Here is a 24,829-nt window from a genome sequence, read left to right on the forward strand (position 1 = left end):
CCGAGTTCTCCTGACTGTGCTCGATAATCTCAATGCTGCCGGTGGTGTTGCCCGAGGTGTTCAGCAGCGAGACGCCGCTGGTGTTGGCCACCACGTCGTACTTGCCCCGCTTGAAGCGGCCGTAGAGCGAGCTGTAGGGCAGGTTGTAGTGGATGGCCGCCTGATTGATGGACATTTGGCCAACGCTGCGTGGCGGAGGGAAAGGGGGATACGACGATACGAGGGTGTGGATTAGTGGGCCAAGATCCAGACTCGAAACAAAGACTCTTACCGCACTGAGTTGAGGGCCTCGTTCATGGCGTCTTCGGACCATGGTGTGGGATTCGAACGCGACAGCTCAATGCCCTCCCGCTTGCAGCGTCCGTAAAGTGTTCCTTTGTGGCAGTGAAGTGGAGTGAAGGGGAGAGAGTGGGATTAGTTTTGGGATACTGGACACACGAGAGACACGAGAGCAAAGTAGACAACGCGAGAGAGAGAGACAGCAAGGGACAGAGAGTGGATCGACCGTGGATCATCAGAAGAGAAACAACGACGAGCACTTGTGGACAAAATTTCAATCCCGGACTTGGACTTGGATTTGGATTTGGGGCCGACTCACCTGTGGGTATGCCAAACTCAGCGCTGGCTTTCTGTACAGAGGTATTACCCGCCCGGATCGCCTCCAATGCTCGCTCCAAGTCCTCGGGCGTCCACGTGGTTGGGGCGGCATTGAAGGGCGCCGCCAGGCGGATGCCCTCACGACGCGCTATCTTGTAGAGCGTCGATGAGGGTATGCCAAAGGCTTTGGAGGCCTTATTGGCGGATATTTGGCCCGAGCGCAACGCCTCCAAGGCGTTCTGCAGGGCATCCTCGTTCCACGACTTGGTGCCGCCCTCCTTCTTGGGCGTTTCGATGCCCAGGCGATGAGCACGCTGCCAGAGGGTGGTCGATGGGATGCCATAAATGGCAGATGCTTTCGTCAGGCTCATGTTTTGGTTCTTTAATGCATCTAAAGCTGAATTCATATCATCTTGTGTCCAAGCTTTGGGACCATTAAACTGACCTTTCTCGCCAGAGCCAGAGCCAGCCCCACCACCCATGCCCCCACCACCACCAGCACCACCGGGGCCGCAAACGCTGCCGCCCAGCCCTCCTCCTCCTCCTCCATGCTGCTGATCCAAGTTCGTGTAGTGCGGCTCCTTCTGATCGTGCGGCGAACCGTTCGCGATCATCATCGAATCCTCGCTCGTGTCCGAATTGTACATATCTGCCGCAGGACGAGAAGTATAGAGGATCGTTAGCAATCGTTCAGGGACATTGGGACTAGGATGTTCTAGTGGGTCTAGCAGCACTCACCCATATGCCCTGAGGACATCATGTTGACAATCTCCGGCGTTATAATCATCCCCGGCTCGTGCTTTATCTGGCTCGGATCAATCTCCATGACAGTTGCCCCACCCATCTCCGCGTGCGTCACATGCCCACCATGCTGGGCGTGTACAGCTGCTGCGGCTGCCGCTGCCGCCGCCTGCTGCTGCTGCTGCTGGTGGTGCTGTTGCTGTTGCTGCTGTTGTTGATGCTGCTGCTGCTGTTGCTGCTGCTGCTGCTGCTGCTGCTGGGCCTGACTCTGGGCCATCAGCTGCTGGGCATGGAGGTGTTGCTGCTGCTGCTGCTGGGCCTGATGATGGGCATGCTGCTGCTGGGCCTGGGAGAGCGCGTGCTGCTGGGCAGCCGCCAAGTGCTTGGCATCGATCACCTCGCTCTTGATGTGCTGCACCAGGTTCGAGTTGCTCTCGTCCCCGGTATGGTGATGGGCTATCGAGTGCATGGGAGATTGATCGAGTCGGTGGATCTGCTGCGCCAGGTGATTGTCAATGTCGAGCGGTTCGGTGGGATCTAAACGAAAACAAAAGGAAGAATGCCTTGCGTTAGCTTTGATCGAGCCAGGAGAGTCCACGCTGCTTGGATCGGTGCCCTCTACACTACCGATAACTCACTTGATAGATCGCGTGTGTCCGTGCTGGGGTTGCACGACAGATCGACGTGCTCCGTTACGGTGACTGGTGTGGCAGATGGTGCTGGTGGCTCGGGTGTGAAGTCCAGGAATCCCATGGGCACGCCTAGCAGGCCTCCGTTCTGCGTGCGATCGAGATTCGTATACAAAGAACAAAACAGAAGACAAAATTAGCCTCGATATGGATGCGGGGGAAAGTGCAGGCGGGGGGAAATGGTCTGGACAGGACTGGGGGTTACGGTTGCCTATTGCCTAATGGGGGTCGCGCCCTCCCAGTTTCCTGGGGTGCAGGAGAGGCTGAAGAGTGAGACGGCGACACACTTACCATGCCCATGCCTAAACTAGTCATATTTTTTGTATCTTTTCCGTCGCGCGCTACTACAATTTGTGTGACGATGGCTTGGCCCGCTGCAGTCACTCCGCCGCTCACGCCCGTTGCATTGTTCGAGTGGCTGGACGAGTTGGACGACGGCGAGGCCAGGGATTGCTCTGTCTTGCAGATTTTGCTCGGCCTGTTCTCGTGATCGTGGCCGTGCTCGTGCTCCTGCTCGTGCTCGTGGTCGTGGGAGTGTGACAGATTGTGTGAGTGATCGTGGGAGTGGTCGTGGTCGTGGTCGTGATCGTGTTCGTGGTCCACGTCCGACTCGTCACCGGTCCCCGGCACGGGTATATAATTGCCCTCGGCCGTCTGCTGTAGGCTCACAATGGAGGTCTGGCTGTGGCTCTGGCTCTGACTCTGGCCCTGCAGAAGGAGCGTCTGCGAGTGGTGGTGGGCCGGCTGTGGCTGCTGGGAGACGCTGCTGCTGCCGCTGGCGCTGGCGCTGCCTCCGCCCAGTTGCAGATCCGGAGACTTGGATCGCTTGAGTCGCGACTTGCGCGTCGTCGGCTGTAGCCCGGGCTGCGACTGCAGACCGCCTGCTCCGCTGCCGCTGCTCCCACTCGCTGTCGCGCTGAGCAGCTGTCCGCCCAAAGATGCACTGCCACTGGCCACTCCGTGGTGCGTCAGCAAGGCGTTGATTTGCTGCTGTTGCTGCTGCTGCTGGGCATGCACCTGCGCCTGCTGCTGCGCCTGCTGTTGCTGGTGTTGCTCCTGCTGGTGGGCCTGCGCCTGGGCCTGTGCTTGGGCCTGGGCTTGGTGGTGCTGGTGGTGGTGCTGCTGCTGCTGCTGCTCGAGCGGCGGCGATGCTGCTCCCCCCGACACTATGCTCGGGTTGACGATGCTCCCCACGACCGCCTGCTGGATGTTCTCCGACACGGTTATTGTCGCTGTGGCCGCGTCGTTCAAGTCATCCGCGTTTTCCGCTGTCTCGCAGAGGCCTTTGATCTTCAATTGTTCGGCGGTGCGCAAGAGGCCCTGCAATAGAAAAACCAAAGGAAAATGGGAATGAGTGATGCGATTCGAGACAAAATACATGTCGTGTGCATGACCCACAGGCTCACTTCGAGTCTGCCCAATAAGAGTCGTTTTGTTGTGAAACAGTGAAGATTTCATCTACTCTTCTCTATCTCTCTAAACACGATCCATTGATTGATTTCTCTCTGGCCGGCGGCCAGGGCGGATTGGATTTAATTGAAAAAAAAAGCCTACTGTTCTGTGGAAAGTTGAAAGAGTTCCAAGAACCACGCCCGTTCCGGCTGATACACACACGGACACACACCGTCGCACATCGCACATCGCACATCGCACATCGCAGAGGATGCGGGACTGGGACACCCCTGAGAATACATAACGGAGCTTAGGTGATGGAAATTCCGTCCGTCCATGGAACGCTGTGACAGTCATTACGGCGTCGCTTGTCTTGGCATGGTCACCAGTGTCCACAGTCCTCCGCAGTGGTGTCCATCCAAAGCACAGTCCCAGATCCAACAACACTTTCGCCAATGCCAACGCCCACACCCCAACCCCAACCCCAACCCACCCCCCTCTCACAGTCCCAATCCGCTGCAGTTGGCAGTCGACAGTCGCCGCAGCAATTGGACAGACAAATATTTACTTCACAAGTTTTTCTTTTAAGCAGTGCGCAAGCGGACGAGGCAGAAGCCTCCGTCCGGCCGTTCCCCCCCTACCCTTCAGAGCCTGGCGGCCACTCCTCCCTCGTCCATTTTATACATTTTTTTCATGCTTCGCATTTTAAATTAAAAATACGGAAAAAACACAACGCCGCACGCACACTTCCACCCCTCCCACCCCCACTCCTTCTCTTCTCCGGAGAAGAGATGCTAAAGAAAAAATTCTTATTACCGCCTTTCAGGGCGGGCCAGGAATGGGTTTGTGCGGGGCATGGAATGGAGTCCGGGGAAGAGGTCTCCTTGCGAAACAGAAAAGAAATTAAGGCGAAAAATTGAGTAGGTTGAAATTTGTGTACCCGTTCTTTCGGTTCGCTCAAGCCGCAACGAAATATCCACCCCCCCACACCACCCACACGCCCCCCCCCCCCTCCCTTGGGCCATCGTCCAGTTTGTGTGTTTTAAAAAAGAAAATCTTTTCTTCTTCGACAGAAAGAAGGACGAAAAAAAAGGGGAAGGCGGGGAGGGGGAGGGGCACGGACCGGGGCAAGGAGGCCGGTAGAGCAGATGAAGAATCCTTCGAATAAATGAAAGAAAAAATTTTCTTGTGCTCGCTGGAGATGCAAATGGCAGGCGCCGGAAACGGAACTACAGCGCAGGCGGTGGCCAAAAGAGTGGGGATTGAGTGGGGCGAGCAATAGCGGGGGGGGAGGGTGAGGGCGGAATGTCGGGGCAAGGATGCATGATTGCTTTTATGGGTGAGTGGGTGTGTGGGTGTGGGTGTGTGGGTGTGTGTGTGGATGAAGAGTTCGGACTGTGGTTTCTGCCACTGCCACAGCCACTTGCTCTGCTCATCAACGCCAAGGCTGCCTCCCCTTACCCCTTAACCCTTCCCCTTTCCCACCCCCTTACCTTATTTATTTAAAAAAATATTAAAATAATAAGAAGAAAAAAAACAACAAACATAACAAATTTACGCAACTTTTTGCACTGGGACTGGGACAAGGACTGGCACTTTCTTCTCTTCTGCCTGTCCGGCACTTTATTAACGAGAAGAGAAGAAGAGAGGAGGGGGGAGAAGAGAAGAGAAGAGAAGGCCGAGACGGCGACGAAGAAGGTATTAAGAAAAAAAAGAGTTCGGGCCAGAAATTTAAATAAATTGTGGCAAGGAGTAGCGAGGGGGGAAGGAGTGGTGGGTGGAGGTCCTGGGAAGGTGCGCCAACCCAAGGCGAACCCAATCCCTTTCCAGCCTCTTGGACTCCTTGTTCCTTCTTCCTCCTTGGCACCAATTTTTTATTCCTCTTTGGTGAATTTTCTTGTTTTTAATTACGACAGCGACAGAGAGGGCAGGACACAGGACACAGCACAGAGAGAGAGAGAGAGAGAGAGAGCTCTCTAATGGCCAGAAGGGACACGCTGGACAGCCGGACAGCCCACTACAGAGAGACTTGGACGGACTCCTCTGGGTCTTATGTAAAGCAATACGAAGAGAAAAGGTCCTGCGTGGAAAAGGTCTTGAGAAAAATGCGAAAAAAAAATGGTGCGGCCATTGAGGCAGGACGAGGAGCAGCAGCAGTGGGTATGTACTCGCCCAGGGAGATCCATATGGAGAACCGGGGAAATGGCAACAGCTAACCCAAAAACAAGATCTAAAACCAAAAAAGGCTGGGAAAATAGAGGTAAAAGCAAGGAAAAATCAGTGCCAGCACATGCCACCCCCTTGTGGCAGCCTTATAATCTCTTCCCCTCCCCCCGCACACCCCCACTCGCACTCGCACACCCAATGCAAATTCCAATTAAAAACTCTTCATGTGCTAAAGTCAAATCAGAGAGAGAGAGAGAGAGAGAGAGAGAGAGAGAGAGAGAGAGGGAGAGGGACAAAGAGGGAGATGCTTAAGAGACCCAAACACAGAAAGGGGGTGGCGTGGAGAGGAGTGTCGAGGAGGGGGGCTCTCTTTGTACCCCATTGAAATTCTAACGCAATTAGTGCATGAAAATAAAGCGTCAATGCTGCGTTGCGTATGAGTGATATATGGCTTAAATGGCAGCAGTTCGATCCCTCCACCATCCAAGCCTGGCTAAAGCCCCGCTAGAGGTCAGACCCCAGTGCCAGTCCCCTTTCGGTCATAATTGAAAAGCGAGACCAGCGACCAGCTGACAACGGACTAAAAAAAGGAGCAGAGGAACAAAATGGCATCAAATGGCTAGCGGAGAAAAATCGCTTGGAGTTGGAAACATGCATACAAAAAAAACTATGAACACAACGCCCGATCAAAGAGGAAAGGAAAATCAGTCTCTAAGCCATAACTGCAGTCTGGACGGGACGGGACTGGTCTGGGGGGAGAACCCATCCATGTGGACCCCAAATGGTCCGATAACGTGGAGGCGCAAAAAGTGTGCTCTGGGAAGTGTGTGATGAGGGTATTCGCATAGTATTGTAGGTATTGTAGGTCCTTCTTTCTGTTTAAATCTATCATTGAATCTATGCCAAAGGCTCTTTTTCTCTCTCTATCTATGCCAAAGGCTCTTTTTCTCTCTCTATCTATGCCAAAGGCTCTTTTTCTCTCTGTATCTATGCCTCATTCTCTTCCAATATGCATTACATTTCTACACATATTTATATTCCCTTTTTTTTCGGCATGCAATGCATTCCCTTGGCGAACGACAGGTACAGTCCCAGCAGGAGCCCCCAAAGAAAATCGATAATTACTAATGTAACTAAATACAATTAAAGTACACAAAAAAGAAGAAAGGAACACACACACACACAGACACACACACAGAGAGAGAGCTGGCCCGTGGCAGAGACAAATGGACGGAAGGAAGGAAGGAAGGGCGGCACACAACAACAACTGAAGCGGCGAAAAAATCGGTGGAAAATGCGCTTACTTACAGCCCAGTTGGCAAATGGGCAACCCAGGATGCTGGCCCACTTCCCCCCCTGCAGTCCCTGCCCCAGACCCTGCCGCTGTCCTGTCGAGGACTATCAAAGACAATGGCGGCACATTCAAGGGTTTACAATTTCACCATTTGCATTTCTTTTTTTTCCACCCTCCCCTCCCCCCACCCCTCCCCCTCTATGTACCCCAGTAATTTCATTTCATTTACCATTTTTTATTATTTTTTTGTTTTGTTTTTGGTTTCCTATCTTTATCTTCCCATCATTATTATTTTTTGTCGCTCTTTTCTGGTGTTTCTTTTTTTTTGTGCATGCATTTGTCATTGAAGTTCGGTTTTTTGTTTCTTTTTTCGGGAGTCGAATTCGCGGCTTGATTAAATGCCCATTGAAGATGAATGAATACTGCCGCCCTGCACAGCCCCCGAGGAAAATTAAGAGCCCCCCCGCATTGGAACTGGAGTACCCAATTTATCTGTATCGGGATTTCCGCCCGAACCATCTAAGGGTTGATCCAAACCAAATAATTGCATGCAAATGAGCCACTGACGGGTCGGTGGGTCGGTCGGTGGGTCGGTCCGGGCCGCATGCAAATCTCCATAATCCCCCCCTCCTCGTGCCCCACAAGCGAGGGGGGAGGCTGAAGGTCGGCCGTGTGCAGATTTGCATTTTAACATGTTTTTGGCACACCAAGAGAGGTAGTGAGAGAAGCTCCTTTCAGTGACATCCTCGGTGGATTCTCACCTCAAACAAATCATCAAATAATCGTAAGTCTAGACCTTCAACGACAATCTAATGCGTGGGTACAGTCGATACAGTCGAATCCCAGTCGTGGGGTGGACCTCAGAAGCACATCGACACGCGCTCTCTTTTCGGATCTTCATTCCTCATCGAAAATGGTGTCAAAGCTCTAAAATAAGACCCGAAAGAGAGCAAGCGGGCCACCTTGTATGCTTTTCACCATGGCAGGCCTTTTGAGCGCTCTCTTTTTTTTGCCATTTCTACACAATTTTAGGGAGAGAGCCTAGAACCAGCTCAAAGTCCAGCCCAAAAAGTCGTATACCATAGAAGTATGTATGTATGGGCGTTATTCATCTCACTATCTGCATTGCCTTTGGCTCTCCCTGAAGTTCGTTCTTTCTGGAGTAGGGATCAGAGGGGATTCATTAATGGATTTCCCACGTTTCTGCCCAATAAAATCAAGTCTGAAGCACGAAAGGCCACACCTAGGTTCAGTTTCTTATGGATTCACTTGGGGTTCCGCAACAAATCAATCTGAAACCATCTAAATCTCACGTCTCTTGCATTTAAATAAACGTATTTTTGTCTCTCTGTCCATCGGTTATTTTTGCCTTTCAATGGAATGGTTCGATTTTGGATATTTACCTGCAACGAGATGAAAGAAAAAGAGAAAATTAGCAAATTGGCGAAAATGTATAATTAATTTTTTGTGAAAAATTAACAACGTGTTTATGTATACAGTGGCTGCTGATTGTGTGCAAAAAAAAAAAAAATAAAAAAAAAATAATTTTTTAAAGAATCCCCAGGAACGGGGGAAACTTTTCGAAAGCGGAACCAAACCAGTCTCTGCCTCTGGCAGTGGCTTTGCCTCTGGCTCTGATGATCGGTGGAGCTGTTGTTGTTGGTTGATCATCGATGAGAAAACAAAATGGAGTCCAACCAACCACAACGTTAACCACTTTAACTAATTGCCTAACCAAAAGATACAGATAGTATGTACATATGTACGATTTATGCCCACAGATACATAGATACATACTATGTACATTTGTACTGGCCAACCAACAAACTTCATTCAAGTCCTGGGAAACTTTTTCAACTCCAACTAGAACTGCACTCAGAGCAGTGCAGGAGAGAGAGAGAGAGAGGAATTCAAAGGAAATCTATTTACGAAAAAGTAAAAAATACAAAATCAAATAAAACGAACAAAGACCAAAGGCACCAAAGGCACCAAATTGGTGCGCAAGTAAATTACGAAATTGCTTCAAATACTTATTGAGAGACTCACACGCCAGCGAGTGAGGGAGAGGGAGATGGAGAGACGATGAACAGTGAAAGACGGACAAACAAAAGTCCGACGGCTCTTCCACCAAAACCAAAGACAAAGCCAAAGCAAGAGAAATAATCAAATATTCGCCAACAGCAAAAGTTTATTGAACTTTTTTCGGCGTTTCTTTGGGCTGGCTTTTATTATACATATCTTCATTATGTTGTTGTTGTTAAGGTGTCCGGCAGTGTTATAAAACCAACAAACAACAACGATAACAAACGCATATTAATGAGCTTTGCAGGGGACGACGAAGCGACTTCGTGTGAGCGAGAGTGCGCTCGTGTCCAATTAACAGGCGAAAGAGTATTTGGCGGCAGATGGAGATCATTAACTGATAACAAAGGTATAGAGAGAGAGAGAGAGATCTATTGCACTCTCTTCGGAGCCTAGAGAGAGTAAAAGCACATGACAACACATGTGGCTGTTGCTCGGCCCTCAAGCGTCGTCGAAAAGCTTTAATATTGCATATTATTTGCAGCGGTAAAGACAAAGTAGAGAGAGAGAGAAAGAACGACCTTCAATCATAAAAAGAGATAGAAATTGAGAGAGTAGACAAGCCACAGCCAAAGCCCAATAAAATACAACAAACTTGAGAGCAAAATGCACTTTTGGGCACTCACACACACGCACGCACACACAGACACAGAGCGGCCAAAAGCAAGAAAATGTATGAATGAACGGCACTGGCGCTCCCTTCATGCCTGCCTTCCTCCCTCCCTCGCGCAATCCAGACGAACAAAGTGTGTGCTTAACGTAACGCCAAACCAGAATGCGAGGCTACGTAAAACGTAGAGCGCGACTTTTGATATTGAAATGGAATGGAGAGAGGCGGAGGAGGGGAGGAGGGGGCGGAAGCAAGGCACGAGAACAAAAACCATAAATTGATAGACCCAGAACGAGTGGAGCAAAGCAAAGCAAACGCTAAATGTCACGAGCACAACAGAGAAGAAAAGTAACAAAAAATAATCATAAAAATACTTAACACACACACACACACATCAGCCAGAAGAAGCAGGCAAATAAAGGAAAACGAAAACAAAAAGCAGAGGGGAAAAAACAAGAGAGAAAAAAGTAAAAGTTGAATTTTTCCAAAGAAACTGCAGAGCAAAACAGAGAATTACGCGAAAAATAATAATAATAAAAATACCAGAAGAGAGACGCAGAAGGAGAGCGACAGCGGGAGCAGAGCAAACAACGTGTGGGAGAAAGGGAGGAAGAGAGGGAGGGGAAGAGCAGACCAGGCAAAATATATGAAAAGAAGGGCGACCTGAAGGGAAAGGGGTTGTTGATGATGGGTGGTGGGGGGAGAGATGAAAGCAGGAACAGCTATGGCAATCGGGGGAGTGTTAGGTAGGTGCGACGCCAGCAGAGACGCAGCAGCAGTAGCAGCCTTTTTATAGCCTTGTCTACGCGACCAAGAAGCAGACGGTTAAAGAGAAAATGTAGAAAAACGTGGCACAATAAGACGACGCGTCGTCTCAAAAAAGTGTGGGGGGGGAGAGCATAAGAGCAAAAGAGCACAGGAGGAAGAAGCAATGCCAAAGGATGGTGCTGGGGGGTTGGGGTGGGGGTATGTAAAAAGAGCTTTAACCAACAAACATGTGCGGAAAGAAGTTGCACAAGTGCCGGTTTACAACACACACACACGCACGCACACAGAGAGCGTGAGTGGGTGAGGAGGGGGGAGAGGCATGCTAAGCAGCTGTTAAACAGGCAACAGCTGCTGCCACGAGACCAGAAGGGATACGGATGCTGCAGAGCTCGTCCAGAGTAACGGGAAATCCACAGGAGGAGAGTAGGGACTTTTGCTAGAGGCGGGAGGGGGGGGGAGCATTGGCCATTGCAGCGACAGGAAGCTCGAGCCCAGAGGCACAGAATCCGCATCTGCAACAGCTGGCAAAAGGCCACTCGAAAAAGGAAGCTTCCCCGAGATGCCAACACAGAACTCTTTAACCTCTACCGCATAATGTACCCACCAGCACCAGCACCAGCACCAGCACCACCCCCCGCCGCAACAGGAAGTGTCGGTCAATGGAAGAGAGATACCCTACAACCTCCATCGAGAGGAAGGCGAAGAGGGGAGAGCAGGGCGACATACATATGTATGTATGCTCGTATTTATGGAACAGAAAAGAGCAAAAGAAGAAGCTACTTTTTGCAGAATTGAAATTGAAATTGAAAACTTATAAAATCGAATCGAATCAAACCGAAACCGAAACCGAAACTCGCAATGAAATTGAACTCCACTCCTCTTGAGGGGCAGCAGCGGCGACGGCGGCGGCGGCAGTAGATGGCAGATAGGTTCCACCTTCTGGCTGACTCACACACACACACACACTGAGTGAGTGAGTGGCCAAAATACAAATACAAATCGTGAGGCTTAATATGCATGGCTGGGGCTGGGGCTGGGGCTGGATAAATTGCTGGTTTCCCTGGGTCCGAGGGTCTCGGGTCTCGGCTCTCGGCTCTGGGCTCTCTGGATCTCAGTCTGAGTCGTCGCGAACATTGCTGATTGAAGGCACAAGGCTGGGGCTGGGGCTGGGGCTGAGGGACAGAGGGCGGGGTGGAGCCGGGCCTGTCCGTTATTGAACAACATGCCATGGGGCGGTCTACAGACGACGACGACGCTGGCAGTCGTCAGTCACTGCTGCTTGATTGGACTTGGACGGACCACGAAACGTGCCGATTCCCAGCTCGGATGTATGTATGTACATCCTTACATATGTACATACATATGTATATGCATGCATTTATGTATACTTCTGTGTACAACTGTTGTGTGCCTTGGCGAACCGATGTTTTGTTTGTGGCTTCTCTCGGGCAAAAGGTTTCGCCAGCCCTTGGGCCTACCTCTCCCCCCCTCACCCCCTCACACTTGCACTGGGAACACAGTCGGCACAGCAGAAATACACGGTTAATTTGCCATTTTTATGGTTTCATGCCTTTGGCCCGTTCTGGTCTGGCCTGCCCTGCCCTCCTCTGCTCTGTCTGGGGGTCTCTACTGTACCCCTGATTTCAATCGGAGGACAAGTCTAAGCAAAAGCCAAGAATTTCATAAAGCAAGCCCAATACAGAATATGCATGAAATCTATCTGGAAGGACATGCATGGGTGGACGCATTCAAACATCCTTCAGAAGGGAAGTGTCTCAAAAGGACGCTTCTGCTGTTTATGCACAAATCAAAAACTTTGCCTCAAACGAATGGAAAAAAACCGAATGAAACCTGCAAAGAAAAACACACACACACAAATTTCAATTTCAAAACCCAAAGCCCGCCCAGGCCTTGCCCTCTCACTCTCCCTCTCCCTCTCCCTAGGGCACCAGCACTAAGGGACGCCACAATCTCTCCGTAGTGTGTGAGAGAGAGAAAAATACTTGGATGACGAAAGTCGCGGCAGAAGAAGAAGCCCACACACACACACACACACACACAACAAAAAAAATCATCATCATTTATGCAGATTTCAAGGCACTGATATGAGGCGACAGTTTTCGGTGTGTGTGTGTGTGTGTGAGGGTGTGCGGGTGTGCGGGAGTGTGTAGAGCGGAAAAGATCCCATACATATACATACATAGTATGTACAGTCCGTTTCAGAACTTTAAGTGGGCTCCTGTTCTAGCTACGGCGTTTTGGCTTTCCTCCAAAAGTCGATGTTTTTTTTCGCAGAAGCAGCAGTAATGAAACGCACTGCCCTGTGCATCCCCCGACTTGGATATGCATAAAATTTACAAAAAAAAAATAAAAAGAAGTAAATAAATAAATAACTGGACGCTGGAAACTACCTCCCCGTCCCCCCCCCCCTACCTCCCACCGCTGGCACTTTTGAATCTTTTTGCAATGCAAATTGGTTTTTTTTTTGTTTTTTTGTATACCAAACATATAGATACACTCACACGTACACACACACACATTTAAAGCTCTCTTTTTGGCGAAAGTTTCTTTCGGTTTTCTGGGGCTTGAAAGTAAAAAAAAAAAAAAAAGTGATTGGAACTTTTTCGGTGTGATTTTATAAGCGATAACAGAGAGAGCCAATAAAATATGTACATGCATATAAATCCACATCGAATGCACAACAACACAGATTATGAGAGCCGCCATAACTTCTGGGGGGTTCGATCTCCGCTGATAAGTTTTTCTGGAAAGTTGTGCCCCCCTTTCCACCATCCAGTGCTCCAGCAGGAAAAGGAGCCCTAAAGTGGCGAACCCTATAATCGAAATCGATTTGGCAATGCAGCGACAATAACAATCAGCAGAGAGACAGCAGCAACACCCCACCCCACCCCCCACCTAGAAATGGCAACGAAGACGATTTGCCAAATTTGCTAAACTTACAAACTGACGGCCATGTCGTGATGGGATCGGGTCTGTGCCTGTCTTTACGTCTTTCCGTTTCTATAGAAGCGAGTGGGTTGTGTTTTGCATGTCTTGGTAAGTAAATTATGTTAATTGTATTCTCCGACTGTCACCGAATCAAACGGGCGGGCAGACAACAGGCAGGAAGGCAGACCCAATCCCAGAGCCAGAGCCAAACAATTTCGTGTAGGAAAAAAAGTAACAAACACGCAGATATCCATTGATATGTCTTTGCTTTTGCAACTGAAACAAAGAAAACTATCTCTCTCACAGGGTGGCTTAGCAGTCTGGGTCTCGTTCCCCCTCTATCCCCCCACTCCATCTCACCCCACGATGGTATGGATCCGATTACAGGGTATAAAGTGAAATTAAAGCAATGGAACACACGCATGTACCCCGAATCTTTATCTGTATCTGTAACGCGAACCGAAATAAATCCAACTGCAAATTGAAATTCATTTTGTGTGCGCGACATCTGAAAGATACGGGGAGGTGGAGGTACGTCCGAGTGCGCTGTGGCCATTTGGCAAGGCAAATCATTTTCAGGGGCCCCCAGAGAATCAGATACACACACACACACTCGTTCGAATCGGTGTGGCATCCGTTTTCAAACTCTTTAGTTTTTCATGTTTCATTTTTGAGCCCAAAAATTTTCCAATAATCAGCGCCGTGCAAGATCTTTCAATGGGGCTCTAACAAGCCGGGCGGAAGCGAGCCGAGCAGTCGAGAGATTAAAGACACGAAAAAGCGTAAAAATAATACATAATAGTAAAATAAAAACGTGCGAACTAAACTTACAAACAACCCGGCCCAGAGCCAGGCAACAGGGCAGGAGGCAGGAGGCAGGAGGCAGAGGGGGGGGGGGGGGGGAATTAGAGAGGGGGAGACCAGTACGAGCCGGCTCCATTCGGACCCGTTTCCAGAGGAACTTAATTTTTGGCTCTGACTGACGGATGGCCGGGCCGGGACGGTGGGACAGGAAACCGGTTTCCGATTGCCGGCAACTGCGGCGGACAGAGCAGAGGGGCGCAAGAGAGCGGCACGCATGACTTCAGCAAACCACAAAAAACACACACTTCGACGAGCCAGCGAGCCAGCAAGCCAGCGAGCCAGCGAGCTCTTTCCCAGCTGTTTGTTGACCTCAAAGCCGAAGTGGTAGTTAGAGCCAAAGCCGGGGCCAGGCCAGGCCAAGTCATGGTTATGGCCAGGCCATAAAAGAAGACCAAGCCAAGAAGCCAAGTTAATAATAGACGGGCCGGACCAGCCAGAACGATACTGGTTCCACGGTAGAGCAAACGGGAGGGGGGTTGCTGTGTGTGGGGGGGAGGAGGTGTAGGAGGCCAACCGGCAAAGTGTTTATTTATAGCACAGTTGTTGCTGTTTAATTCCTTGAGTCGCAATTGAGTAATCAAGCATGACCGAAGAGCGAGTGAATGAACACAGACACCCGCCCAGGCAGGACTCAAAAAAGGGGAGCCAAGGGGCTATCAGGGACTTTAAAATCTCAAGGATATTGCATCCGGCACAAATTCCGATTCAATTTTCCTTCGATTCATTGATTCGTCCAAGACTTGGGGGATTTTGGGACCGAAATGAAAGAGTTTTGTATGACGAAATATCGAGATTCCCCCTTTAAGAAGAGTCCTCGAAGAGTCTCCTTGGCAGCCCCCAAAGTGCCAGAGTGGGAGCCGATTTAAAGAGAGCGTTGCCGGGCCCTTTAAGGTAGTCCCCCGCGCGCAAAAGAAGAACGTGGCTGGCAAAAGGAAAGCGCAAATGACAATAAGAAAGTGACGACAGAGACGGAGACAAGAAAAAAAAAAACCTAAAAAGCAAAAAAGAAAAACACGAAAAGCAGCAACAAAATATAAGACAAATCTTCAAGGACGTATCCCAAGGTAAACAGACACACATATGAATGAAAGAAGGAGAGCAGAGAGCAGAGGATAGGAGGTAAAGGAAACAGCAACAACAACAGCAACAAAATAAGTAAAAGTAAGACGGGGCCAAAAGAAAACGCGACCTGTTTGATGGTTACACACACACACACACACACACACACACACACACACATAGTCACGGACAACAAGGAGATGTGGAAAAGCAAGTGTAGGAAAAACTCGTTTCCAAGATACAAAGAGATGGGGGGGGGGGGGGGGCCAACCATCAGGAATAACTCGAGTAACAAAATGTAGGTAAGTTTTATTGCTGGCACTTCTTCGTCTCGGGGTTTTCTGCGGGAGAGGACGAGGCGGAACAACATAAAATTTAATCAAAAGGCAACCGTTTGAAAATGTGCCAGCCAAAGCGAGAGGCAGAAGGAAAGCAGCAGCAGCGGCAGCGGCAGCAACAAAAACAACAAGAAGATGATGGCAAAGAAGAGGATGTAGCAAAGGCAGACAACGGCAACGACGACGAAGGCGACGGCGACGAGGGCGACGACGACGACGACGTGCGCGTAATGTGGAGTAAAAGCCAGTTTGATAACGGGCTGCTCTCCCTCTCCCTCTCTCTCTCGCCCACCAGTCAAGTATGTGCACGTGTGCATGTGTGTGTGTATTGTCTAGCCTAGATTTTCAGACATAAATTATGCAAGAAATAGAACACGCCGCCGGAGACGGTGCTCAGACAACACACAAGGAAGAGGCAGAGACAGAGAGAGAGAGAGAGAGAGAGCCAAAAGGAGAACAAGGAGGAACAAGACAAAGTCAAAGTCAAAGACAAGGTCAAGGTCTCGTCTCTCTCTCTCCCTCTATTCTGTCCCTGTTGGCCCTTTGCCTGGCCCGAAAAATAATAAGCAAAGGAAGACAACAAATAAGAAAACGTGTTCCATCCAAACAGGTTCTCCTTCCCATTCTTATGGTTATTCCTCGTTCCAATCTAATGCCTGTCCAAAAAGGGAAACGCTCTACCTGCCGCCTCGGCCTGTGCCTGTGCCTGTGCTACCTGTTGCAGCCACAAAACTGAAAGTCACTTGCCAGCGGATCACAATCAGAAAGAACAAAAAAGACCAACCACAATCGGCCAAGAGCACCGGAGAACACAGCCCTGTTCTACCAACATCCATCAACTGTTGGCCTAAGCCGCTTGTAAAGTCAATGGGCTCCCTGCGACCCCCTACCCCATCCCCCTCCTGTTCAGCTAGCATCTCTAGACCATGAAAATACAATTATAGATTAATTTAAACATTGAAATAGTTTAGAAAGCGCTGACCAGCCAGTGATAGGAACATATCATCCCAAAGGTCCCCAAGAACCCAAGGAAATTATGTGCCAAAGATCTCTTATAAATCTTATGACTATTCCTACTATCATCCCAGAGGTAAAATCCCCAAGAACCCAAGGAAATGATGTGCCAAAGATCCCTTATGTATGTATCTTATAACTATTACTAATATCACCAGCTATCGACGGCTAAAAGAACCCCCGACCACCAACACCACGTTCTTAATTGTCATGGGAGCGCGAACAGGCACAAAAAAAAACCGCCTTTTTCTTTTCAATTGAAGTTTTCTCGCTCCCTCTTTGGGGATGGATTTGGTGTAGTTTTGATGTTTTTTTGGTAATTAATTCTACGCACTTGCGCAACAGTGTCGCCGCTTGGCCATAATTTCCAGCCGAAACCACGCACTGGATTTTCAAGGTCTAATGGGTTTGTTGGCACCGCCAGCGGCCATGACAGTGGCAGTGGCAGTGGCAGCCATTAGTTATAATGAGCCTGGGGCAAAGAAAAATTATAATCATCATTTATTTCAATGATTAAATTGCCCGTGTGTGCGTACAGTGCGTTTCATAAGTACGAGAACGAACCGGAAAACAGGATGATATTCATCAAATAAAATCCTTTTTTTTGCAGATTATTTAAGAAAAAATATACATATGTATTTCCAAAAAAAAGTGGTATAAAAATTAATAATTTTGAAATTAATTCTATTTAATTTCCATATATTTATTTAAAATTAAAAATCCGTATATTTATTTTTTTATTATTTATATTTATTATTATTATTTATTTTATATATTTTTCTTTCAGTGTATTGTGTAGCTCCTGTAATTTCGTGGGACACTGTGTGGCATTATGTGTCTTGGATCATTATTATAATCGTAGCTGTTGCTCCAAGTCGATGTTTTTGCCACCTGCAAAGCCCAGCTGTCTGTCCCCCTCTCTCACTCTCCCTCTCCCTCTCTCTATCCAAGACAAGGTTCAAGGCCTTTCGTAAACCTTTTTTGTGTTTTTTTTTTTGTTAGTATTTGGCAAGTTTTTGTACAGATTGATTTGTGGCTTTTGGGGTTTCTGCAAGCTTTTGGTGATTAATTATTATTAATTACAATGTCGTCCGGTAGGGAAAGCATTTCGAAAGACTTACACAATTCCCCCCCTCCAGCAGAGCAGCATCCATTCCCCTCCGATTCGATCCATAACGAATCACAAATTTTAAAAACGATTACATAAGACTTATACTAAAATCAATGGATCGCATCTGTGCTTCGTTTTGGATTTTTAATTTCTTTGTTGTTGGTTTTTTTTCTCTTTTTCTCTTTCTGTTTCAATATACGGGTTGATGAGGGGATGAGCTCATTTTCGGAGGCAATATCTGTGTATGAATATTGAAACATAATAGTATTGGGGCTGCCAAGCTCCAAGTTCTGTCATCATTAGGTTTTTCTCGGTTTACAAAGTTCTTTGAACTGGATTGCCCAACGATCGAAAGAGCCAAAAGAAAAACCATTTCGAAATGGAGAGGGAACTGAGAAAATGGAAGAAATACAGGGACAATAAACGCCATAATATTTCGTTGTTGCCAAACAAATTGAAAGCCCAATGGCCCAGGGAAATGTATCCCCCTCCCGTATAAGAAAGCCTTCGTTCTGGTATGTGATTACTGGTCTATAACCGACTTAAGGGGCAATCTGTGCTTCAAATTGATTGAAAAAACCATTCCCGCTTAGCCGGCAGCCAGCAGCCAGCAGCGCTTTGCCTTTGCCGTTGCAAGTGAAAGAAAAAGATATCAAAGAGATGTGGCAGCAGCAGCAGCAGCAGCAGCAGCCCCATCTGCAGCAGCCGTTTGAGACCCCAATGAGAAATAGAATGTGAACACACAACAAGTGCGTGCGGGCCCCCATGTACACATGGATATGGACACATCTGCACTCGATTCCTTAATTGAATTTGGTCTAAAGCCCGTACATGCCTCTCTGGGAGGAGACTTTTGCACTAATAAGTTTATTATAAAACAATAATTACAAACAGAGGAGTAGGAAATAACGAGAAAGTCGTTGCACGCTGATTAGCTTTTGTGCTTCTGTTTTTCTGTTTTTGCTTTTGCTTTTGGCTCAGCTTTAGCTGTGCTCCATCTTCGGCTCCAAGTTTAAGCTGCTGCTGCTGCGGCTGCGGCTCCTGCTGGGGATGCTGATTAGGCTTCCATCAGCAGCAAAGCGAAACCGAAATCAAACCAAGCACGTACGCAAAAGTGTTAATTGCAAATGTACCAACAGGCCAGAGGTGGTGCTCAGGTGGTGCCAGTCTCGGGGAGAAGGAGAGATGGAGAGATGAGATGTGCACTGCGCCAGAGGTGCCAATACATTGGGCATGGGGCTGATGTTACGCTGCGGCTGCTAAATATTGATCGTGGATGGGTTGGCGTTGGCGCATGCGTGACTTTTTGGTCTTTATACACTGGCAGAAAGCGGCAATACACATACACAGACACAGACACAAAAGTATATGGTATATGCCTATGGATGCCACATTCTTACTTTTCAGACTGGGGACTGTCTTGTCATCTGTTTATAAATCGATGATCGACAATTGGATTATGGCAGTGACAGGCACAGGGACAGGGCAGGGACAGGGGCTGGTGCTGGGGCAGGGTGCACAAAAAGAGAGAGTGCCACACGCAGCCACATAACAGAGGCGTCAACGAACCGGTTTCCAAAGGGTCGTCCAGGTCCAAGCCGGAGTCGGAGACAGAGTCTCGGGAGTCGAAGTCAGAGTCGAAGCGAAGCGACGCATACGCGTCAGCAATAATTAATCAATCAATAATTGAGGCAGCCCAGGCCATACACACACACAGATACACACGGACAGTGAGAGAAACGTCGTTCAGCTAATGACAGGGCATACAAAATGGCCGACACATAAGCCCATTAAGTCTGAACAAACACACATCCGGTGAAGAGGGCAAGTGTTCAGTGTTCAGGTTGCTGGGGGAAGTGGACAGCGGACTCCGGACTTGGCCTTACCTTAAAGCACTCTTCGTTCCTAAAAGATTCCAATAGGGAGTTATGCCTGGGAGAGGAGTATCCACCGCATCGCTCTCAATAGGCCGAAGGAAGAATTCCTTTCCTCTCTTTATCTCTCTCTCTCTCTCTCTCTCTCTCTCCCTATCTGGGATTCGGCTTGTACCGTAACTTTTGCTTTTTGCTTCTCTGGCACTACATTTATTTCGTGGAGTTTACCTGTGCCTTATTTTCGCTTTTGCTGCACTTTTCTTTCGCACTCTTTTCGCGACGTTTCGATAATTTTGGTATGTTTTTGCGACGAAAAAACCGAAAAAGAAAACGAAAACGGAACCCGCATGGATCGGATCGCCTCAAGACGGACAGAGACGGCGAGACAACAACGAAACGAAATGGGAACTAAAAACGAAACGAAACGAAACGAAACGGAACGGAACGAGGCGCTGCGCAGGTAACGTTGCGGCTGTGCATAAAAAATCGAACTGAGCTGAAACCAAAGAAGAGCAAGAAAACATTCCAAAACCCAAGTTTTGACGCTGCCGCGCCGCCGTCGCCGCCACTGCTTACCGCTCTGCTGCCGCTATATCTGCCGCTGGCTGGCCACAGCCAAGAGAAGACTTTCAACGGACCGGGGACGACACGTCGTCGTCGTAGTCGTCGTCTGGCGGTCGGTCAAAGGTATGTCAACTGGTAGGTAAGGATCTCCGGCCAGAAAACACACACAAGCACAGCCTCCGATAAGCAGGTGAAGGGATCACAGGGGCATGTGTTTTGCATCATCCCACGCACAGATCCTGGCACACACAAGAGTCTAGGCGCTCTCGGGGACGCGGTAACCCTGTTTTGTGATATACCATGGACTGGTCGGTTTCTTTTCGCTGCCAACGTCGATGCCAGCGTCGTGGTTAACGCCGCCGGCGGAGCGGCAACAGCAGCTTAGCGTGGCCCGTTCAGCATGGCTTGACTTTCAGCAGACGTGCGAGCGAGCGAGCGAGAGAGCACCACATTGATCGTCTTCGTCTTCTTCTCCTCCTCCTCTGGCTGACTGTCTGACCGTTTGCATACATGTGTGTGTGTGTGTGTGTGTGAGACCACAGGTACCGGGCATGTGTATGTGTCCCTTAGGTAAGAAAGAAAAGAAAATGTGTCCAACTTTGGCGAACAGGTAGACCGCTTCGCTCATGCCGGAGCCGGTGTGCCGAGCCGAGCCGAGCCGAGCCGTGCCGTGCCGGTGCTGCTGGTGCTTCTGCCGCCGGCACCGAATGAACGGCGACGGCGTCGTCGCGCAAATGCCGACTGTTTTTGCGGCTTAACTGCGCACACATCGACACACACACACACCTGCACAGCGTTAGGGTGCTTCAGTAAATTAACTTTAAAAGAAATGGAAGAAAAAAATACAATTGAAGTGTGACCATAATCAGGGATAAGAGCCGTAATGCGTTAATTGGAAAGGGAAATCTGCCCATAGCCCTAGATCGAATCAAATATTTTCATATGTTCATGGCAAACCTCTTAAGAATGTTAAATATTTCACGCGAATCACCCGGTTCTTTCAATGCAAGAAAATAAAAACCAAATGCTTATGCATATGGAACGCGCACACACACACAGGCAGAGGGCAGAGAAACAGCAAGAAAGCATACGTCATACTACAGTGAAATTGTATGTGGAGAAATAAATACACAAGCAACGACGACGATTTTTGCGCGTGAGTAATTTGTTGACGATGACTGTGCGAGAGAGCTGGGCGGGGGCCAGACGCGACGAGGCGCGCCAGCAGTTGTCCAGTTTTGTCTCTTGTGAGGCTTCTGCTGTCGCTGTCACTGCAGCAGGTAGACACTCACACACACACATACACACACTCACGGACAGAATACAGGTGTAGTGGTAATTATCGGCTTTCGATGCCATATGCCGGCAGGGGAATGCGAGAAAGGGGCTACCCCCCTCCGCCTGCCATCGAAACTGAAATCGAAGCGAAATCGGTTCCCTTAATTTGTTGTTGCTTTTGCACAACCCCGCCACCTCACGGTGAGCGTTATATTCACCCAATGTTGCTAACTAGACACAAATTTGGCCGCCCCGTGCTGGGGCTCGTTGCGAAATCGCACTGCATTCATACATACAAACAGTGGCGGTCAAGAGAATAGTGCCCTAAAACAATTAAAGCCGAAACATTAGAGTCGCCCGTGAATTTGTTCGAGTTTGTCGTTGATTCGGTGTAAAAATGTCCCATAAGCGAATGGATGCGAATAGAGCGATACGGCTAGGCCCAAACGGGAAAAAAGCCAGTCACTTGCAAACGTCGGTTGTGTTTCTAATGTAACTGTGATATTAGTGGTACACAGAATACATATAATGGTCAAATGGTAAAAGGAAACTCTTTATAGTGGCTGTTATACCTCTGGGATTAGCTAAAACGAGGCATGGCTTTAAGATCCATTAAAAAGGTTACCAAAAAGATCTTTAGTTGTTAAATATCTGCCCCATGCGTTGACTAATTTCCCTTAAATATGGTTACGTATGGAAAAGGGTACGTTTTAATTGTTTGGCCCTACTATTTCCCTGACCGCAGCTGTGTGCCACCTATGTATGATTGTTGGCCACATCGATGTACATACATTACAAGTACATATGTACGTACATCTGTGCATGTTTTTTTCTTACCATCATGCATACTAACTCAATTAGCACATCGTGTAAACGTGATGTGGGAACCGTCTGTCTGTCTGTCTGTCTGTCTTTCTGTGTCTAAGAGGCGCCTTTGGGACCTTGCCACAGTTTTGGTGCTTTTGGCAGACAAACAGAGGAGAGGAGACGAGACGAGTACACAGCACAAATGTTCGGGAGCCAGAGAACGGGCCAACAAACAAATGCAGTCCAAGCCTGCTCCTCCTCCTCCTCCTCCTCCTCCTCCATTGGGCTCCACCACAGTCGCCGTCGCCGTTGCAGTGGGTTCCAGGAAAACGCCAAACTGATCATGCAAACAACAAATATCAAGTCAATTTTTGGGGCAGGGACGGGGACAGAGGCAAGGCACACTGGCACGCCCATGAGAAACAAAGTAAAGTGAATGCCAGCCAGGGAAGTAGTCCAGTGCGGGGTCCGGCCCCAGTCTCCCTTCCAACAAGTAAATCTCATATATATATATATATATATGAGAGTTTTGTTATTTTTGTTGTTGTTGTTGTTGTTGTGGGGAGTGTAGCCCAGGCCTCAGACCCAAGGAGAGCTTTCGTTTTTATTTTGTACATCTTGGGCTTTTATTTTTGACACGAATTTCAAGAATCATCAACATTGCCCTTTTGGGCCGCGGCTCGGGGGATACCCTGGCCCCACAGACGGGAGACAGGGGACGGGGGACAGGGGACAGGTTTCTCCCTGGCTTTTGTTAGGATATGCCGCACTTCGACTTGATCGATTTTCTCCGCACTGCATTTTGTGGATTCAACTTGCATTTGGTTCGCTTTTCGCATTTCGCATTTATTGGCCCCTCATATTGGATTCAATTTCAGTATCTGCCGGCGACCATCATCGATGGATGAGTGAAACTTACGGTTGGTTTATTTTCGGTGGTTAAGTGTGTGTGTACGTATTTTGCTTTTGGAATATTGCCCGGGCATTGCGGGCATTGTCACGACTCGTGTGGCTTGCGCTTACCTGCAAAGAGAAAGATAGAAAAGAGCGCACCGATTGAGGTCATTAGTAAGAGGTTCAAAACCGAGGCAATACTCGAAATGCCCAGGCATTAATTAGTTTAAATGTTTATGGATCTTAAATGAGTTTTCTGCGGCCTTGAGGCGCAACCAAGAGAGCAAGAGAGAGAGAGAGAGAGAGAGGGGCCTCTAGTTCTTAGCTTGCATTTCATTCTTTTCACCAAGATATTAGTCTGTAGATCAGCTTTTGGCTTCCAAAAGCCCACTGTTCTGGCATTCATTCTGTGCGAAAGCCAGGTGTTCAAACAGCCAAATGAGAGGCTGTTGTTCATTCTGGCTATAATATGGATACAATCCTTCTTTTACAAGACTCTTTGGTTACTTTGGTTACGCTTACTTCTGCAGGACTTTAAAGCGAGCGAAAGAAAGTGACAAGAGGAAAAAACTAATTTTCAATGGGAATCCTTGAAGCCTCAAAAGCAATTTTTAATTACAACTGAGCTGAAATTTATGTGCGGAACTTGGGCCAAGAAAAAATGTGATGAAAAGCGAACGTCAGAGGCAGAGGCAGAGCCAGATCCAGAGGCTGGGGGAAGACCAAAGAAACGGAATGCCTAGGCAGGGCGAGGGTCCGGGGAAAAAAAAAAATCTGTGCAAAGGAAATCGACATGCAGATTAAAAGGAAGTTGCACAAACCAAATGGACAGGCCAAAAGGGTGTGGCAGTGGAAATGGCAACGGCAACGGGTAGATTGCGTAGAGAGGAACGGCAGAAAAAAATTCGATTATCTGCGAGAGGAAAACTGTAATTAAATCTATGGGGTTTTCCCCACACACACACACACACACACACACACACAGCCAGGACGGCAAAGAAAATGTGAGAATCCTGCTGGTGGAAAAGGGACGGACGGACGGACGGACGGACGGACGGACTCATCCGCCTGCTGGCTCCTCCGACGACAAGCGAACAGAAAAAATGCAGCGAAATCACGTAAAGCAAACTAATACCGCAACAAGGCGTGCAGATTGCAGTAGAAGAAATGCCCTGGACTGGAGGATGAGGAGGAGAATGGGGAGAATGGGGAGAAGGAGGAGCCTGAGCCTGCGCAGGAATTGCTCGTCTCGCGTCCTGTTCCTTGGCTGCGGATTGTGGACCGTGTACTGTCGTCGTCGTCGTTGTGGCGCACTATGGGTGCGGGCTGGGGCCCGTGGTCTTTAGTGCCAGGGATTAACGACGGAGCCAAATGGCATGAGCTTAGGCTCGGACCCGAGCCATTGAAACCCCGATGATGATGATGATGGCACACACACACACACACACACACACACACACACACACACGGATAGAGCGAAAGAAGAGGCTTCATTAGCATAGAAGACCCAGAGTGCCTGCCTCTCCAGAAGAGAGTGCCGTGCCCGACCGAATAATACCATGCCATGCCACGATACAGATCCCTCCTCGGGTAATATCCCTCTCTTAATATCGATTGCAACGCGATCATAATCGAGTTATCGATAAATAATATATTGAACAATTGTTTTATCGACAATCCCCTGGGCATACCCCTCTCCCATCAATTATTCACAGGGTATCAAAAGGCAAAGAACAAA

The 24,829-nt window shown here is 48.7% G+C and overlaps 1 protein-coding gene across 3 annotated transcripts in view; it reads right to left on the minus strand.

The window, feature by feature from the left end:
• Positions 1-24,829, minus strand: part of LOC6592808 (broad-complex core protein) — a 47,153-nt gene that overhangs the window by 3,107 nt on the left and 19,217 nt on the right. For 2 of the 3 annotated variants that reach the window (XM_026986893.1, XM_026986892.1), the window contains 6 exons: positions 2,319-3,347; positions 1,977-2,115; positions 1,336-1,875; positions 599-1,246; positions 272-374; positions 2-185 (listed from right to left, as the gene is read on the minus strand). In XM_026986893.1, coding sequence (XP_026842694.1) covers positions 2-185; positions 272-374; positions 599-1,246; positions 1,336-1,875; positions 1,977-2,115; positions 2,319-3,347 — 2,643 coding nt within the window. Of the gene's footprint in view, position 1; positions 186-271; positions 375-598; positions 1,247-1,335; positions 1,876-1,976; positions 2,116-2,318; positions 3,348-19,560; positions 19,616-24,829 lie in introns of those variants that run through there. The other variant, XM_026986894.1, reaches the window with a different exon arrangement.

This window comes from Drosophila persimilis, unplaced genomic scaffold, assembly GCF_003286085.1.
Source record: "Drosophila persimilis strain 14011-0111.01,24,50 unplaced genomic scaffold, DperRS2 tig00000002-arrow-pilon, whole genome shotgun sequence".
In the NCBI taxonomy this organism is placed as follows: Eukaryota; Metazoa; Arthropoda; class Insecta; order Diptera; family Drosophilidae; genus Drosophila; species Drosophila persimilis.